Source organism: Panulirus ornatus, chromosome 16 (assembly GCF_036320965.1).
Source record: "Panulirus ornatus isolate Po-2019 chromosome 16, ASM3632096v1, whole genome shotgun sequence".
NCBI classification, from domain to species: Eukaryota; Metazoa; Arthropoda; class Malacostraca; order Decapoda; family Palinuridae; genus Panulirus; species Panulirus ornatus.
Window position 1 is genome coordinate 9773905 of NC_092239.1, and position 19698 is coordinate 9793602.

At 38.6% G+C, this 19698-nt stretch overlaps 2 protein-coding genes across 4 annotated transcripts in view; one reads left to right on the forward strand and one right to left on the reverse strand.

Annotated features, from left to right (window-relative positions):
• LOC139754134 (uncharacterized) overlaps nucleotides 1-19698 on the reverse strand; it is a 40345-nt gene continuing 20647 nt past the window's right edge. Inside the window, exons 4-7 of one of the 3 annotated variants that reach the window (XM_071671257.1) lie at nucleotides 14953-15061; nucleotides 13383-13441; nucleotides 12757-12806; nucleotides 1-1871 (exon numbers count right to left, since the gene is read on the reverse strand). In XM_071671257.1, coding sequence (XP_071527358.1) covers nucleotides 12789-12806; nucleotides 13383-13441; nucleotides 14953-15061 — 186 coding nt within the window. In that variant the 3' untranslated portion in view covers nucleotides 1-1871; nucleotides 12757-12788. Of the gene's footprint in view, nucleotides 1872-12756; nucleotides 12807-13313; nucleotides 13442-14952; nucleotides 15062-19698 lie in introns of all 3 variants that reach the window. The other 2 variants (XM_071671255.1, XM_071671256.1) reach the window with 2 other exon arrangements.
• On the forward strand, nucleotides 1760-10269 carry LOC139754133 (ribosome biogenesis protein SLX9 homolog). The gene is made up of 4 exons (XM_071671254.1): nucleotides 1760-1911; nucleotides 3949-4103; nucleotides 7373-7574; nucleotides 9217-10269. Exons 1-4 carry the CDS (start codon nucleotides 1760-1762, stop codon nucleotides 9329-9331), a joined length of 624 nt encoding a protein of 207 aa, XP_071527355.1. The 3' UTR covers nucleotides 9332-10269.

Genomic DNA, 19698 nt, shown 5'->3' on the forward strand with positions numbered 1-19698 from the left:
TTTCTTTTGTTACTTCTTATTTATTAGCTAAAATCTTGAAGTTAGACTTTTTCATTCTTACATAGGTTTATTGACATTAGAGGAGGCACTGCCCAGTGAATAAAACATGAACCATTGTAGGAATCACATATGACACACATGGCATTCACTCCTCACATCAGAATCATCAGCAAAAAAGCAAAACTCAAACTAAAAGCCCTCAGAACACTAACTGGCACCAAATTTAGACAAGAAAAAGAATCCTCTACATACAATTTATATACTCCACCCTTAAACTGTGCTCACCTGCCTGTTCTTCCATCCTTTCAAAATCAAACAATAAAGCTGCAAACCACACAGTACAGTACATTCAGAACAATCATTAGCTTTCTGGCAACCACAGAAACTCAAGACCTACATAATGAAACAAAGATCTTCCCAATTGAGACCCACCCTAGTGTGCTTGGCACGCAGTTCAGTGCAGCAGCGCTAGACCCCTCCTACCTAATACACTATAATAAACCACCAACCCCCAAGTAGAAATCAAAAACTTACCTCTGCCTCACATTTCCATGACCTGTGCTCACAGATTTCCATACTCCAAACAAATATATCATTGGCAGAGCTCTTACACACTAACCTTACAAGAACTAAACAACCTACCTCCCAATTCATTGTTAAATCAAGCTCACCACACACTCCAGAAAAGCATGAGTCATACTCTCTTGTCCATGACTACAACACTGGAAATCCCACTTCAGCATATTCCAAGACCATTCATGCCCATGGTGCAGCTATCATAAAGAAGGCACAGAACACTTACTACTAAATTTTCATGCATTCTCTGCACATAGGTGTACACAAAACGTCAGAACACTTTATGACCTTTTCTCCCAAATAGTGGATATGACCTGCTTTCTGAGTGCTGTTGGAGTTTCATAAGCTTTCCTTACCTTTTTCCAAAAGAAGGAACAGAGAAGGGGGCCAAGTGAGGATGTTCCATCTGAGGCTCAGTCCTCTGTTCTTAACGCTACCTCACTAATGCGGGAAATGGCGAATATGTATGAAAAAAAATATTTATTTTCATTCATTTATTATACTTTGTCGCTGTCTCCCATGTAAGTGAGGTAGCGCAAGGAAACAGACAAAAGAATGGCCCAACCCACCCACATACACACTTATATATATAAACGCCCACACGCACATATACATACGTATACATTTCAACGTATGCATACATATACATACACAGACATATACATGTATACACATGTACATATTCATCCATTCCCACCGCCACTCCACCACACATGAAATGTCACCCCCTCCCCACGCGTATGAGCGAGGTAGTGCCAGGAAAAGACAACAAAGACCACATTCGTTCACAAGTCACTGTCATTATACTTAACTGCCATCTCCCAACGTTAGTGAGGTAAACACCCACACACACACATATACATTTCAGTGTATACATACATATACATACACATGTACATATCCATGCTTGCTGCCTTCATCCATTCCTGTCGCCACCCCACCACACTTGAAATAGCATTCCCCTCCCCCCCTCCAGCGAGGTAGTGAAGGAACAGACAAAAAAGGCCACATTCATTCACACTCAGTCTCTAGCTGTCATGTGTAATGCACTGAAACCACAGCTCCCTTTCAACATCCAGGCAACACAGACCTTACTATGGTTTACCCCAGATGCTTCACATGTCTTTTTTTTTTTTTTCCAGAATACTGCTTATTGGATCTGTTGAGGGCAAGTTTTTCTAGAATGGGGAAAGTGCGAAGACTTCGACAGAAGTACCATACAAGTTTGGCAAAGGATCGCAAAGAGAAAGGCCATGATGGTTCTAATTTGTCACCAGATATTCCGCAGTTGGTCCCTGTGGTAAAAAGAAAATTAGATGATGGAGTTAATACCAGGTATGATCATTTGCTGTTTTGAGTATGTTCTGGTAATTATTAGAGGATGTAACAACAAGTGATTAGTCAAAAAAATTATGGTTATCTTAGTAATTGTATGTCTTTAGAGAACTGATGGAGGCTCCACATCAGGGTTCAGGACATATTCATAGGACCACAGTTTGTTTATGCTGTCATAGAACTGAAGGAATAGTTTACTGCTTTCATAACAGTTATTAACTGTGTAACTGAGATAGTTTTACAGGAATGACGTGTGTCCTGTTCTTAGACATAGCCTTTTGCTTAAATGCCAACTCTGGTAAATTAAGGAAGAGTGTAAGTGTTGGAGAAATAAAGGATGTGGAATATGTATGTTCATAAGACTTTATTAAGTGTGAGCATGTGAAAGAAATGAAAGTGTGAATTGTAGCCTGAGTATGGTCAATAAATTGAAAAATGGGATTCATTTGATATGTGAGAAGGGAAGATGGAAGCTTTTCAGAGATGTAAATGAAATGAATGGAAAAAGAATAGCATGGTCACCACATTATGTACATTAAACTACTTATGAGATAGAGGTAGGTAGGTAGATACATAGATAGATAAATGAACAAATCCATAATAAAACATTTGCATAGCCTTCAGTGAATTAGTTGAAGTAAGAAAAGAGAATATTGGAGTTGCTTTTATAGAGTAGCACATTACAGGCTAGTCCTCAGGCATCTATGAGCCATACATATATTGAAAATTTTAGTTAACTTATCATCAATACAATTTCCTGAAGAAATTCAACTGCAGTGCCAGCCACTTTGCTGGACTTCATCTTATGCAGGGCTTTCACTAGCCTTCCTCTTTTCATGAAACACTTTCCATGACTCTCTCACTTTACATAAATCCATATCCAAAACATCTCACATCTTCCACTGAACACATTGAACGATCCATCTGTTTCCTCTCCAACCTGTTTCTGCCATTTACAACTTCCCCATCTGTTCCCTTCACCTATGATTCCATTTGTTCTCTTGCTTTTCTAACAATTAACCTCCTTCCAAAACATTTATATAATCTTCCAGAAATTTGCTGATGCTGTACTCAACTGAACTGCCAGTTGCCCTCTTTTTCTGCCCCTGCACCTTCCCCTTTATCTCCTGCCACTTTTTCTTGTACATCCCCAGTCATTTGCACTCCTTCCCTGCAAATATTGACCAAAAACCCTTCTTATATCTTTCACTAGCAACTTAACTCTCTCATCCCACCACTTACTACCCTTTCTCACCTGTCTACCTCCCAGCTTGCACATGCAGGCTTCTTTTGCACAATAAGAAGTGCTTCCCTAAATACTTTCCATTCTTCACCCATTCCCCTACCTTTCGTTTACACTTTTTTTCATCCCTAAATACTTTCCATTCCTCACCCACTCCCCTACCTTCGTTTACACTGTTTGTCATTCACAGTTTGTCTCTCTTCTCTCAAACCCCTTTTCCAAGCTCAGTCACTTTCACAAGCCTTTTGCCACCTATCTTATGTCTGTTTTTCTTAAAACCTTTATAGACCTTCACTCTCCTCCATTAATTAATAATCAGACACCCCGCCTGCTACCCCTCAAAGCACAATTGTATCAAGTCTCTCTCCTTTGTATGCCTGTTGGTATATAATCCAATAATGCCCCCTTATCATCTTTCCTGCTCACTCATATGTGTATCCCAGCCTTAACCCTCTTCTGGGCTGCTACTTATGTGTAGAGTATGAAAATGGGTTTCTTTTGAAGGTTTCTTTGTTGTTATGCAACAGTATGATTATAGAATGCGTTAGATTATTATGGTTCAGCTGTTAGTGACAATTACTCATGATTTGTACATCTGTCCTTTTGTTTTTGTTATTTTTTCTAGGTATTAAGAGTTTGCTTTTTTATGAATTTCTTCCTTTTCTGGAAGACATAGTACACCCAGAAATCTTGGAAAACCTCAGGAATTACCTCTGAAATTACATGGGTTAAATTGTGATACATCTATAATCATTCATTATCTTGATGTAACTGATTAGCTGCATCTTTTTCAGTGACAACATGTTTGCAAGTTTTCATATCAAATTAGGGAAAGCTACTGGAAGTAAGGATAAATCAGGTAGAATGAGTGTTGTTTCCTCTGGCCAGCAGAATAAGAATGGTACCAAGAAAGGAAGAAGAATACAAAGACGTGAAAAACTTATGAAAAGTAAGAATGAATGCAAGGTTTATCTCTTAGTATAATTAATGAATAATGAATATTTGGAAATAATGTGTAAGTTCTAGAAAAACTGACATTTTCTTTCCTCTTAATGAACTATTGTGACTGATGCCTCTGTTCCTATATTGATTTAACCAAGGATTTGTGGTAGCATGAGGAGCCTGTTCCTTTACTGATTTAACCATGGATGTGTGGTAGCTAAAGTATTCAAAACTTTTTTTTTCTAAGGCTTAGTAATTTGCCATTTGTCCTGGTAAAATACATGATAGGGAATTCTGTGAAGTGGTAGCAGTGGGTTTATTCTGCCAAGTCTTGTTTTTCTTACCTTGAATTTTATGTCTATAACTCAAATATCTTCCTTTGCATTTGCTTGTTTAGAGTTAAAAGAGCCTTGTTACTTGAATATATATGTTTCTAGGATGCATCATGTGTTAGAAATTAAACCAGGATGTGGTGTGCAGTTTCTGGTGATAAAGTTACCCTTCCTCTTCATAAAACATTCAAGGGAGGCAGAATTTATAATTCTGTAAGCATGTACCCAGCAGCATTATTTGAATATTTTTTTTTTTTTTTTTTTTTTTTTTTTTATACTTTGTCGCTGTCTCCCGCGTTTGCAAGGTAGCGCAAGGAAACAGACGAAAGAAATGGCCCAACCCCCCCCCCCCCCATACACATGTACATACACACGTCCACACACGCAAATATACATACCTACACAGCTTTCCATGGTTTACCCCAGACGCTTCACATGCCTTGATTCAATCCACTGACAGCACGTCAACCCCTGTATACCACATGGCTCCAATTCACTCTATTCCTTGCCCTCCTTTCACCCTCTTGCATGTTCAGGCCCCGATCACACAAAATCTTTTTCACTCCATCTTTCCACCTCCAATTTGGTCTCCCTCTTCTCCTCATTCCCTCCACCTCCGACACATATATCCTCTTGGTCAATCTTTCCTCACTCATTCTCTCCATGTGCCCAAACCATTTCAAAACACCCTCTTCTGCTCTCTCAACCACGCTCTTTTTATTTCCACACATCTCTCTTACCCTTACGTTACTTACTCGATCAAACCACCTCACACCACACATTGTCCTCAAACATCTCATTTCCAGCACATCCATCCTCCTGCGCACATCTCTATCCATAGCCCACGCCTCGCAACCATACAACATTGTTGGAACCACTATTCCTTCAAACATACCCATTTTTGCTTTCCGAGATAATGTTCTCGACTTCCACACATTTTTCAAGGCTCCCAAAATTTTCGCCCCCTCCCCCACCCTATGATCCACTTCCGCTTCCATGGTTCCATCCGCTGACAGATCCACTCCCAGATATCTAAAACACTTTACTTCCTCCAGTTTTTCTCCATTCAAACTCACCTCCCAATTGACTTGACCCTCACCCCTACTGTACCTAATAACCTTGCTCTTATTCACATTTACTCTTAACTTTCTTCTTCCACACACTTTACCAAACTCAGTCACCAGCTTCTGCAGTTTCTCACATGAATCAGCCACCAGCGCTGTATCATTAGCGAACAACAACTGACTCACTTCCCAAGCTCTCTCATCCCCAACAGACTTCATACTTGCCCCTCTTTCCAGGACTCTTGCATTTACCTCCCTAACAACCCCATCCATAAACAAAATTAAACAACCATGGAGACATCACACACCCCTGCTGCAAACCTACATTCACTGAGAACCAATCACTTTCCTCTCTTCCTACACGTACACATGCCTTACATCCTCGATAAAAACTTTTCACTGCTTCTAACAACTTGCCTCCCACACCATATATTCTTAATACCTTCCACAGAGCATCTCTATCAACTCTATCATATGCCTTCTCCAGATCCATAAATGCTACATACAAATCCATTTGCTTTACTAAGTATTTCTCACATACATTCTTCAAAGCAAACACCTGATCCACACATCCTCTACCACTTCTGAAACCACTTCCTCTACCACTTCTGAATATATATGTTTTAAATACATACAACATTATATACATGATTAAATGAAAAATAACTGTACATTACAGCACTGGTGGCTGATTCATGTGAGAAACTGCAGAAGCTGGTGACTGAGTTTGGTAAAGTGTGTGAAAGAAGAAAGTTAAGAGTAAATGTGAATAAGAGCAAGGTTATTAGGTACAGTAGGGTTGAGGGTCAAGTCAATTGGGAGGTGAGTTTGAATGGAGAAAAACTGGAGGAAGTGAAGTGTTTTAGATATCTGGGAGTGGATCTGGCAGCGGATGGAACCATGGAAGCGGAAGTGGATCATAGGGTGGGGGAGGGGGCGAAAATTCTGGGAGCCTTGAAGAATGTGTGGAAGTCGAGAACATTATCTCGGAAAGCAAAAATGGGTATGTTTGAAGGAATAGTGGTTCCAACAATGTTGTATGGTTGCGAGGCGTGGGCTATGGATAGAGTTGTGCGCAGGAGGATGGATGTACTGGAAATGAGATGTTTGAGGACAATGTGTGGTGTGAGGTGGTTTGATCGAGTAAGTAACGTAAGGGTAAGAGAGATGTGTGGAAATAAAAAGAGCGTGGTTGAGAGAGCAGAAGAGGGTGTTTTGAAATGGTTTGGGCACATGGAGAGAATGAGTGAGGAAAGATTGACCAAGAGGATATATGTGTCGGAGGTGGAGGGAACGAGGAGAAGAGGGAGACCAAATTGGAGGTGGAAAGATGGAGTGAAAAAGATTTTGTGTGATCGGGGCCTGAACATGCAGGAGGGTGAAAGGAGGGCAAGGAATGGAGTGAATTGGAGCGATGTGGTATACCGGGGTTGACGTGCTGTCAGTGGATTGAATCAAGGCATGTGAAACGTCTGGGGTAAACCATGGAAAGCTGTGTAGGTATGTATATTTGTGTGTGTGGACGTATGTATATACATGTGTATGGGGGTGGGTTGGGCCATTTCTTTCGTCTGTTTCCTTGCGCTACCTCGCAAACGCGGGAGACAGCGACAAAGCAAAAAAAAAAAAAAAAAAAATTATAGGAGAAAGAATGCTTCTCACATCTTCTTTGCGTGTCATAGAAGGTGACTAAAGGGGGTGAGGGGGGAGATGGAAACTCCGCATTTCCCTAAATGGACTCGAAGAGGTTACAATTTGTTTGAGAGATTTCTAATCCTCAGAGGTTTAAGATATCTCTCTCTTATGGTTCACAGGACACTGACCTGAAAAAAAAAAATTCTGACTTCAAAACTCAAATTTCTGTTTTTGTTTTTCAACAGAAATTGATGTCATCCGAACTGCAGAAAGGAAAGAGAAAGAGCGCAAGAAACGTGAAAAAACTGTCATTGTTGGGGACATGCATCCAATTCTCAATGCTCTACCATCCTTAGAAGAACTTGCTGCTGTCCGCAGTAGAAAAGAGATTCAAGCATCTAAGAAGGATAAAAGAAATAAGAAACAAAATGAAAAACAAAAAGATTTGTATGTTATTTGATTGCTTAATGACCACCCATTACTTCTTGCTGAAGTGTTAAGGTCTTCTTATATGCAGACAACTTTACAGTAGCTCACATCACAGCACCTTGACGTTACAGAAGTAGCTACAAGCATTCAGTACTACATGGCACCCAGAACAGAATATCTACATCTCCACACTCTCTTCCTAGCCTTATCATTTCTTCTAAACCCTCTACAAGCTTTTAAATTCACCTCCACCATATACTGACTTAGCATCTTTCCAGCAACTCCCTTTAGCACATGCACATCCAAGTCTCTTTTTTTTCTCACCTATCAGTAATTTAATAGTGCCTGCTGACTATCTTTCCTACTCACTCGTGTAAATGTAAGTTCCTCTTATTGAACCAGCGATTCCTCGTCTCCAGTCATTTTTCAGCACACAACTTCACAAGCTGTTCAACATTTTCGTTCACACTGGGTACCCCACACGTGCCAATTATGCCATAAACTGCCGCATCACCCATCATGAATACTCAATCTTTAGCTTCAAAATTGATAACACATACTCTTGGCTACATTCAAAATACTTGCCTTTCTTCCTCATTCCTCTCGTTATCAGGTGCATAAGCTCTAATAATCACCCAACTCATAATTCACCTTCAGTTTCACCCACATCAGTAAAAGTGCTACCCCTTTCTTAGCTCTCATCTTTACACCAACCCCTGACTTTACACTTAAAAGACATTCCAAATTATTTTTCCCCCCACCTCATGAGCTTTGTTTTGCTCAGAGGTAGAACTTCCAGATTCCTCTCTTCAAATTTACTACTCTTGTCTCCTCACCTTGGTTGCATCCGAGTATTTGAGGAGGATGAGCACTCCTTACTTGGCTCCTTTTCCAAATCTCATGAACTGATATACAAGGAGAGGAGGGTTTCCATGCCTCAACTCTTAACCTTTTTAGTTGCTTAGGAAGCTGGCCACATTTACTTGTGACCATAGTTCATAAAGTATGGAGATGTTTTGTATGCATTTGTGTGCAAAGAGTGCAGTGCAATTGAGTAGTAGGAGCTTGGTGTTTTCATGATAGTAGTTGCACCATGGGAATTAAGGGTCTTGGGATATTTTGATATGGTGTTTGTAGTGCTGTAATAGGTGAGTGATGTCCAGAACATAGACACAGATGAGAATGGGATTTTTAAGTATTAAGAGAGTGAGAGTTTCAGAGACTTTAGAATTACCTAAAGGTTTAGCTGTAGTGACAGCAATGAGACAATAGTTTGAGATGTGAAGTTGAACCTATTAAGAAATGGTTAAGTGTAAATGTGTTCAGATGGATGTAAAATGAAATTCCATGTAAAAACAAAAATCATATAATTAAATAATGAGGATCCTTGCTGCCTACCAGGGCCTGCCTATTTATTTAATACCCTCCCTCACCAACCTAGAGGAAAGTAAACCCATTTTTTGGTATTTCTTCATTAATATATGAAGGAATATTTTTTTTCTACAAGGGAAACACCTGGCAGAAAACCATGATGAACACTATGCTACACATTTCACTATGTTAATCATGTTGGGTAGTATGTTTCACTATTAGTTTCTTTTTTCAGCTTGTTTAATGTATGGATGTATCATGTTTCAGCACTGATTTTTGTTTTTTTCAGCTTGTCGAATGTATGGATGTTCATGAAGGCTCATCAGGATCCATTCTACAAAAAAGATCCATTTGAGGCAGTTGCTCAAGCAGTGGAGAACAGAGTTCTGAATGAAGATTCTTGATTTTATGTGAATTCTAATTTTTTTTCTGAGCATTAGTTGGCTTTGTTTATGTAAATGGTAAACATGAAAAGGAAGAACGTTTTGAGTAGCAAAAGAGTGTTTCAAAATATATATGTTACAGCCACATCATTAAGAGTGCATTTAAGCATATTGGTGATGTGAAGTTTCTCTCTCATGAGTTGACAGGTGATGAAGGTTGAGAGTTCAATTTATCTGTGTGTAGAGCCGTTATATTTCCATGTACTATTTAAGAATGAAAATTTACATTCAGCATAATTTGTAAAGTCATCTCAACAAAGGTATTATAGAAAATATGATGTAACAGCAGCATTTCTTTAAAAGTTTGTAAAAAAAAAAAAAGGGGGAATTTTAAGTTTTATGTTAAAATAAAATTTTCCTTCTGTTGGAGGTTCCATTATCGAACAAAAATCCTGATGGAGGCCAGGCCATAGAAAGAAAAGAAAAAGTGAATAATGGTGAGAGTTTTTGAGGATATGTAAACCTGCTTTTTATAAAGGGACAGATTATACTGTAGTTACTAAGGGAAATATTTATGACACAAAAAAGGTTAATGGAAAAAAAAAACAGAGTTGTAAAGGCTAGCCTGGCTGCATTGTTGTAATGACCAAAAAAGGACCAATATTTGACAAAAATGGTGCACAGTGTCTGGGTGTCCCTTCAACACTACTTGTAAGTCAGGATAGTAATTATAATTTGCACATGCTGTTACGTGGATAAAATGCATACTTGCTCCTATTGGGGGAACAAATTGTGCACAGTTGGGGTCCCTGGCCCCAGTTCCATAAGCTAAATTGTAAAATTTGGATGAAGATGAAAGACGTGTAAGAATATGGTTCTTGTGTCTGCAGTTTAACTAATTTGTATCTGCTACTTATGATGTCCCTGAGAAAGTGTAAATATATTGTTGGTAAAGCGAAGCTCTGAAAATTTCATTATCCATGAGAAAGAAATACCTGTAATGATCTAAAGAGAAAGATTTAGATTACAATTTATGTTAATCAATAAACTTGCTCTGCAGACATTTCCATGATTTCCCGTGACCACTTCATATGCCTTAGTTCAGCTCTGACAAGATGCTGCCCCCCCCATATTCATTTATTTTGCTTTGTCGCTGTCTCCCACGTTAGCGAGGCAGCACAAGGAAACAGACGAAAGAATGGCCCAACCCACCAACATACACATGTATATACATACACGTCCACACATGCAAATATACATACCTATACATCTCAACGTATACATATATATATACACACACAGACATATACATATATACACATGTACATAATTCATACTGTCTGCCTTTATTCATTCCCATCGCCACCTCGCCACACATGAAATAACAACCCCCTCCCCCCTCATGTGTGCGAGGTAGCGCTAGGAAAAGACAACAAAGGCTCCATTCATTCACACTCAGTCTCTAGCTGTCATGTAATAATGCACCCCCCCCCCCATATAATACATTATTCCAATTTGCTCTATCCCATGCATGCTCCTCTTATTCCTGCATGTTCAGGCCCTGATAACTCAAAGCCTCTTTCATCCCATTCTTCCTTCCATGTCCTAGGTCTCCCCATCTGACTTGTTCACTTCACTTTTGATGCATATCTTCTTGGTCAGTCTCTATTCACTCATATTCATAAGACCAAACCAATTCAGCACTTACATGCAATGCTTACTACCACAAAATAAGTATGATTAAGAGGGATGAACAAGGTGTGCTGATATGGTTTGGACACATGGATAGGATGAGTGAAGAAAGCCAAGAGGATATATATAAATAATGAAGATTTAAGCTTTTGGAATGCATTAGGCTTATTCAATCACTTTCTCAATTTTACTGTCATATAATGAATGAATGCAAAAAAATGTCCATATTTTCTTCATATCTTAAATTTCTATTACTACACACTGTTTTAGAGAAATCTTAATGCTACATAAACTTTATAGTCATTCAACCCTTTTGATATTTGAATTACTTTTTTGGCCTTCCCAGCGTACAAAAGCCCACCAAAAAACAACAGCAATCTTTATTTTTTGTTGTGAAGAGGTACACAAAATATTTTTCATACTTGTACACCATTTCCTGTGTTAGTGAGGTAGTGCATGGAACAGATGAAGACAGGCCGTATTTGCTCATATCCAATCTTCAGCTATCGTGTGCAATGCACTGAACCCACGGTCCTCTAACCACAAACTTGCCCCACATACCTTTCTATGGTTCCCCCAGTTGCTTCACATGCTCTGGTTCAGTTCACTGACAGCACACTGTCCCCTTTATACCAAACTAATATTTTTGAACTTGCTGCATGTTCAGGTCCCGACAACTCAAATTATTTTTCACTCCATCCTTCTATCTCTAGTTTGGTTTCCCCTTCTTTTCCTCTCCACTTCTAACACACATATTCTTTTTGTCAACCTCTCCTTGCTCATTCTCTCCATACTATTTCACCACAACCTCTTCCACTATCTTAACTACAATCTTATCAAACCTTTCTCTTACTATTTCACTACTAACTCAATCAAACCATCTCACACCACATAGTGTCCTTACTCCATCTCTTCACCTTCAATGTTCTGAGAAAAGGATATGTTTACACACTTGTAATTTTCATGATGTAAAAGATATATATGAACAATGCTTTTTTTATCAATAAGGGATAAGTAGTCCTAAGGAACCAAGACTGTCAGGTCACTGACTTTAAAGAATGTGGGAAAGATGACAGGCAAAGACCATGGGCATAAGGGTAAAAGGCAAACCCTGGCTTGATGAAAACTCAAGAAGCTTGATGGTTTACAAGGGACACTCAGTCACACAAGGGTCATGAGGCTTGAGGGACTAGAGGGCCTAGATACAATTAACCCTCAAGTGATGTTGTGATACAAATCAAGTTAAGTGGAGTCCATTTACAGTACAAGCAGGGGTCCACCCTGGATCCCTCAAGTAACCTTTGAGAGGTGAATCCTGAATGTTGAGGGAGTTATGGTAGGTGTTTTGATACAGTGTTGAATGACTAGATCAACTAAAAGACGAATATACAAATAATAACCTCTCAAAATGAGCATGGGAAAAGATACAAAACATATGAAGACAACAGCCCTTCCACCAAGGGGTTATGCATTATGTTTTGGAATCATGAATTTATGTGGTAACATGTGGCATGTTAGGAATACACATCTAAATGGAATTGTTGAGGTGCATTTTAAGGGTACCCATATGTTCCATTTGAATAATACTTCTAGGGTACATGATACCTTAATCAAAGGGAAGTGGCTTCCCATACTGATTATGAACCCAATACTAACCCTAGTATTTCAACTTTAAACTTGGTTTGAGGTTACAATGGAAACTGGGATCTAGGTATGGGAAAGAAAAGTTATGTTTTTATACGCCCAATACTAACCCTAGTATTTCTATTCTCAACTTGGTTTGGAGTTACACTGGGAGCTGGACCTAGGTGTGGGAAACAAAAGGTAAAGTACTGGTCAGCATTTTGTGAACCCTTAATGTTGAGGCTTCTATGAGTTCATGATATGATTTTAGGATTCACACCTACAAGGAAAATATTAGTGCTCAAAGCACTGCTGAAGCTTAGCTATACCCAACTTAAGATAGCTTTCATGTCAAGTAGATTAAGCCATTTCTTGTATGGGTTTCTTAAGGAAGCACATTTCACATAAACTTACAAGGAAGGAATGTGGTGAACTGAAAATCTGCTTATTCGGAAACATTTGAAAGATTAAAGGAATTAACATTCAGGGCTCTTGGTTTTACTTTGCCAAACTTTTCAGGTCCATTTCTATTTGTATAATGAGCCTTAGATATAGGTATGAACTTGTTTGCTAAAGCCATATGATGACAGCAATAAGCTGGTGGCATTCTGTTCCTGGGGATTACAAAGGCTACGTTAAGGCATTTGGTCAAGAAGGAAGTTATGGCTATTGTGTTAAGGATATATACTTTTAACTCCTGCTTGTTTGGCCATCTGTACACTGAGGTCACTGTGCATTACTCCTTGAGTATTCTCACCATGTCATGATCATTTTCATCCTCCTCTTCTTCATAAACCTCCGAGTCATGCAGCATTCCTGCAATATAAATGCTTTATTTGCACTAAAAACAAAGTAAAAGCATATGTATATGAGAATTCTGCAAAGCAGATCCAGAGTGCATGATACATCTGACAGATTATATGCAATGCTGCAGTAGTTCTCAGACCACACACACAAAAAAAAGAAATTTGTCACAATGAACCTATTCTTGACAGGAAAATACCTACATCAAATCTCATAATTTTCAGAATCTCTGCTGGGATATAATATTAATGAAACAATTTATAGAAATCAACCAGAAAATCAATATTCCATGTCTTTCCTTTTTATACTAAAGGGTAACTCTTGTGGGATCTTCCTCAAATACAAGTCTCTAGATATCTCTGCAAATTTCTGTACTGAAACAATATTCTATCAACACTCCATCACTCTCTCCACCTATATCGTACACCATTCATCTCAAACATATGCCTTCAGTCAATCTCTTCACCATTCATCTCAAACATATGCCTTCAGTCAATCTCTTCTTAAGTGTCTAAACATCATTAACACCTTAGTTGTATATTGATACTTTTAACCATTCTCCCCACAATCTAAAATTTACTCATTCCTTACTAACCAATCTCTCACTATCATACCCTTGAAAAAAAAAGAAAATTCTTTTTACACCAAAGTTCCAATGACACTATACGATATATCATTCATATGATATTACTTTAAATGTGATGGGTAATTTGAACTTTAATTATACATCCCAAGGAATACTCTTAATGGAGCTCCTGAAGTTTCAAGGATATGCTCATGTCAGGAGGAGGGAAAATCTAGATTCATTTGGATTGTAAAGATCTTCATCAAGACTGTACTTCATTTTTTCACTGAAGATGATACAAACTTGCCAGAAGTGATTTTGCACTCACATACAAATGGGTTGCATCAGACAAGTGGCTATGGGCTGCTTGTGGTCCAGCCCAGCTTACCAATATTTTTAGGGAGAGGCAGGAGGCATGTCACAACGAAGGTGTGTTGCTAGGACAAGTGTTGAAATGGCCTTTTGTGTGATGTAGCTGGCTGGATGCTTTTCAGGAGAATGGAGGCACAGTATCATTGATGACACACTGCCATTATGTTGTTACCTTACAATTTTGTAAATAATTTCCTGATACATTTATAACATATGCATGTTGTTTGTGAAGTAAACCTTGCTTATTTCTAACCTCTAAGTTTTCATTACTGGAATTAAGAATTCATCTCAAAGGTCACAGTCCTTCACCCTCTATTTTTCAACCCAGGATCTTTCAGGAACGTAACCCCAGCGGTTGGCATGAGACTTCTGTATATTTCATTCTTAAATGTCAGATATGGAAATTTTTCTCATATGAGTAAAGCGTTTAGCAAAAGGTTTTCCAATAACCTAGTCCCATTGCTAAGCAGTGGCTAGGTGTATACTTTTCATTCAAGACTTCTGCAAAATTCAAAAAACAATAGTACTCTTACACAAAAACAGTAACACTAAGTTACTAGGAGCTGAAAAAAAGTGCTATACAGACTGTGAATAAGAGGGGCAGCATCCAGGTTCAGGGTACTCTGGTTGATCTGAAGTTCATTCATGGTGATCTCCCGTCCACCCATTTCACTGGACAGGCCATCAAGCATTACCTACAAATAAAATTAACAGGCACATTAGACTGAAAACACATTTTGCAAATACTTTAGGTGGTAAACTAAAGCAAGAAAGCACATTATAGTAAGAGCACTCCACAACTTACCTTCTTATATTTTTCAAACATATTTGCCATTTCCTCATTAGCAAGACAGTGCCAGTAACAGATGAAGTAATGGCCTCATTTACTCATAATCACTCACTTGCTGTTATGTATTATGTACATAAACTAAATACCTCTATGCAGAACCAGGTCCCAGAGACCTTTATGTGGTATTATCCAACTGCTTCATATGCAAAGGCTCAGCCCACTGACAGCACATTGTCTCCTGTAAACGACATCGCTCCAATGCACTCTATCCCTTGCATGCCTCACACCTTCCTGCATTTTTGAACCCCAAGCCTTTAAAGTACAATCTTCTCCCTTACCCTAAGATTTCATTTTGCTCAGAGCTACAGCGCTTAGGTTCCTTTCTTCAAATATGCTACTTATCTCTCTTTCTAAGTCTCATCTTGGACACATCTAAACACATTCAGACATCCTAGTCTGAGCCTTCAAGAAGGATGAGCACCCCTCACTTGGTTCCTAATTCTGTTCCATCTTTTAAAAACTCAAATACAAGAAGGAGAGGGCTTTCAGCCCCTCTTAGTTGCTTTCTACAACACACAGGAAATGTAAGGGAAGTATTATTCATCTCCATCCCCATTAACTTAGGAAATGGCCAAATAAAAATATAGAACTTTTCTGCAAGTGTTCTGTTTGCATTTTCTTGTTTTGCCTGTAACACATGAAAAATGTAGGTGATTAGTAACTATCAAGGAGATATGATGCCTAAACCATCTTGCTTAAAATGCAGAAAACACCACATACAATACATATACTCTCTTTCATCCACAGTAGTCAAACTCAACCTTTTCCACAAGTCAAATATCAAGAAAAATATCTTTTCTTGAACCGTCTTATTGCACACAGCAACACAACATATACTATTTCTGTATATACAGCAGGAAAACCACTAGGAATTTCTACTAAATACCTTAGTCACTAGAATTTGATCATTTACTTATCCAAGCTGGCTCCCATAGAAGATATGTGCATATTCATTCTTCTCTTCCACCTTTCCTTAAGTCCTCTACAGTATTTACTCCTATTAACCTTTTTATTCTCTTCTATCATTATCTACACATCTGTCATTCCTCTACAACATACTAAACCTATGCAAACCCCTGACCAAAATCCCAATCCACCACCTTTGACAAATAACCTCACATCAGAACTGCATATAAGAACCAACCAACATACATGAACTCTCCTCTGCCCACTTACCCATTCTGATTATGCTCCACCTAACCTATCCAACACATAAAGCTACTAAAAAGCACGCACAAACTGTGTGAAAGCAGACAGACCAACATTCACAGTGTATGAAATCTAAACTCTTAAACTTCACCCTGGATAATTTCCCATCCCTATACTATGCCATCTCACAGTTCAACATCACTGATCCAGTAAGAAGAATATACCTAAAGGATATAAAAACACTATAACCTAAACCTTTCCCCACAAATAGGTTACATTAAAAACAAAGGAAAATGCTTGGACAAAACTACTCAGCACCAAAAGAAATCACAGAACAAGTTCAAACACATCATCACTAACCTAATCACTGAAAAGCAAATTGAAAACTGGCACTCCTTCCTTAACAGTATGAACTACAAAACCCTTAGCAACCAAGTCTTGTCTGTGTGTGTGGGTGTGTGTGTGTGTGTGTGTAGGGGGGGGGTCATGCACTACCTCAGCCCCCACTTATAAAGTGTTTCTGACCCAAGCCATAAAATTTCTTTACTTAAAGAACAAACATCCCCATTAAAAATCAGCCACAAACCAACCACATCACTGAACAGTAAATTCCTGAAAAAACTACACAAAACCCATCTTAAAACAACTACTCAACCACCTCTACTCTCAAAGACACTCACAATGCAATCAAAACCATGAAGAAGTTTCCTTCGCCATAATATTTCAAACTTCCACATAAATCATTTTGGCCAAAATGCAATCCAAACACTCACATGTATCTTTAACCATTCATGGTTAAACAGAAAATCTTAAGACATCTGGAGGAATGCCAACATAGTGCCCAACCTGAAATCCTTCAAACCACCAACTCCCCTCCACCTACTACCTCATGTTACTGCTGTCTTTCATATCCAAACTCCATGAAAGTCTGATGTAGAAGAGAATCAACCATAATATCTCACTCTCACCCACACAGCATAGTTTTAGACTTAACTACTCTACTACAGCACTGCAAATGAACCTCAGATAATATATCAAGGAGTAAGTCAATAAACCACAACCTCTCTCCCACACAATATTTGTAACAATTGACATCAACAATGGATTTGATACCATCCATACAAACACCCTCAAATAAACAGGAGTTGACACCATCCTCTGTAACACTGACATAAATGGCTAGCTATCTTCACTGCTTGTTGCTGCACCAGAGTTACACACATGGGTTTCACTTCCAAAGCCCTTGATATATTAAGTCTCAGTTTACAAAGAGACCTTGATACTGTCTACAAAAGGGCAAAAGACAATCAAATCAAGTTCACTGAGCAGTAATTTGATCTTTTAACATAAGGATTGAATGATAATATAGCAATGCCTTTCTACAATGGCCTTACAGGGATGGAGGTAAAAAGCAAAGAAAAAGCTAGGCACCTGAAAGTCAGTGAAAATGGAGAGGTTTAAATTCAAGTAGCACATTGATAGTGTTCTTAATTGCAGGGTTTTGTTACAGCAACAACTAAAGTAACTTAGTTTGATTGCAGGGAGCAGCTATAGTAACATTCTCTTAAATTTTGTACCAGATGTATTGGTGGGAAGAAAAATGGTGATAGTTTTAGAAATGGCAACCATGAAAATGATACCAGACAATGAGCTACATATTTTTGAGTATATGTGATTAGTGTACTCACCACCTAGTGTTTTGTGGTGCTGGTGATTGTTTAACATCTTCCATGTGCTTTCTGGTGTGGTGTTGTCCTACTCTTCCATATCTGTTTATTTTGTGGACATTAACAATTGCCTGACAGCTTTCTGAAGCCATCCGTGTCTCAGATGAAGCACAAGAGGAATGTTTTAAGCCTCGAAAAGAAGATGGAGTTGTGCACGAGGCGGGAAAAGAGCAAGTCCAAGTTGGCACTTATGAAGGACTTCAGTGTCATTTTCTTATACACTTACATATAATAACATTTCCTCTTTGCAAAATATTCTAAAATATTACAATTTCTGAAATATCTAGTTGGTAGGCAGCCACCAACCAAGGAGGTATATAACCAGTACTATCCAACAAGGTATTGGGAGGGTTAACGATGGGTGTGTAGTGAGCCAGCTCTTCAAAGGTTGTCAAGCTGCATTCCTCTGACTCAGATAGCTGTCTTTTCTTTCTGCCTCACCTACACATGGGCTGCTTGCATTCTATCCACAAACATACAATCTCTCCTCGTCAGACATAACATCTGACAACACCTAACTCGCACAACTCATTCTTTGTAACTATAGATTTTCCTGTGGTGAACGTTACACATCAGCCCTGCCTTTTCACAAAATGTTAGGAGCAACAGACAGAAGTAATAAGAAGGAACATTGGCAGGTAGCAGGTAACAAAATTAAGCAGGAGCATTACTCAGAAGTAGAAAGTTGGAACATTAGATAAACACATCAGCTAGAAGTAGTTAGTAAGAGCCTCTGGAAACACTGTCTTCTGACAGTGGCCTGTTAATGGTGAGGCATGAAAGGCTAAGAAGTAGCACTGGAGCTTACCAGATATGGAGAAACTATTGCTGTGGCCACCCTCATGAGGGAGTTCATGGAAGGAATAGGCATCAGAGATATATATAGATAAATAGAATGACAATATATAGATAAATAGAATGACTGAAAATTGTGTTATCTGGAATTGCTGATTACCCAAGCATTTTGGATCAGAAGGATTACTATAACTTCTCTGAAATTTATTATGGAATTAGAAAATGATCATACATTGCCACTCCTAGAATGCTTTTTCCATAGAATAGCAACATGTTAAGTTCAACACTTAAAAGAAAACCCACCAATGTTTGTTCATACATTCCTTATTACTTTGCACAACACAATAAAATCAAAAAATTATTACAATCAATGTCTCTTAGGGCATTATGTATATCCAGTCAACTATTCAAGGATGACAGCTACAGAATGAATGTAAGCAGATGTGGTCTTTCTTAATCTGTTCCTGGCACTACCATGCTAATGCAGGCAATGGCAATCAAGTATGAATATATACATACACACAAATATAAATATCCCTGGGGATACGGGGAAAGGATACTTCCCGTGTATTTCCTGCACATTGTAAAAGGCGACTAAAAAAGGTGGGAGCAGGTGGCTGGAAATCCCCCCCTCTTGTTTTTACTTTTCCAAAAGAAGTAACAGAGAATGGGGCCAAGTGAGGATTATGCCCTCTATTTTATATATTTTTTCTAAGTTAGCTGAGATGGCATGGGAAATTGAGAACCTAATCAAAGCCATCATTAACACTTGTGGAAGGTTTTAAGAGTATATGGCGTGGGAGGCAAGTAG

Coding starts and splice junctions, on each gene's coding strand:
- LOC139754133 (XM_071671254.1), top strand. CDS start 1,760: ATGGGGAAAGTGCGAAGACTTCGACAGAAGTACCATACAAGTTTGGCA. Junction 4,104..7,372: donor ACGTGAAAAACTTATGAAAA/GTAAGAATGAAT, acceptor GTTTTTCAACAG/AAATTGATGTCATCCGAACT. Junction 7,575..9,216: donor AATGAAAAACAAAAAGATTT/GTATGTTATTTG, acceptor TGTTTTTTTCAG/CTTGTCGAATGTATGGATGT.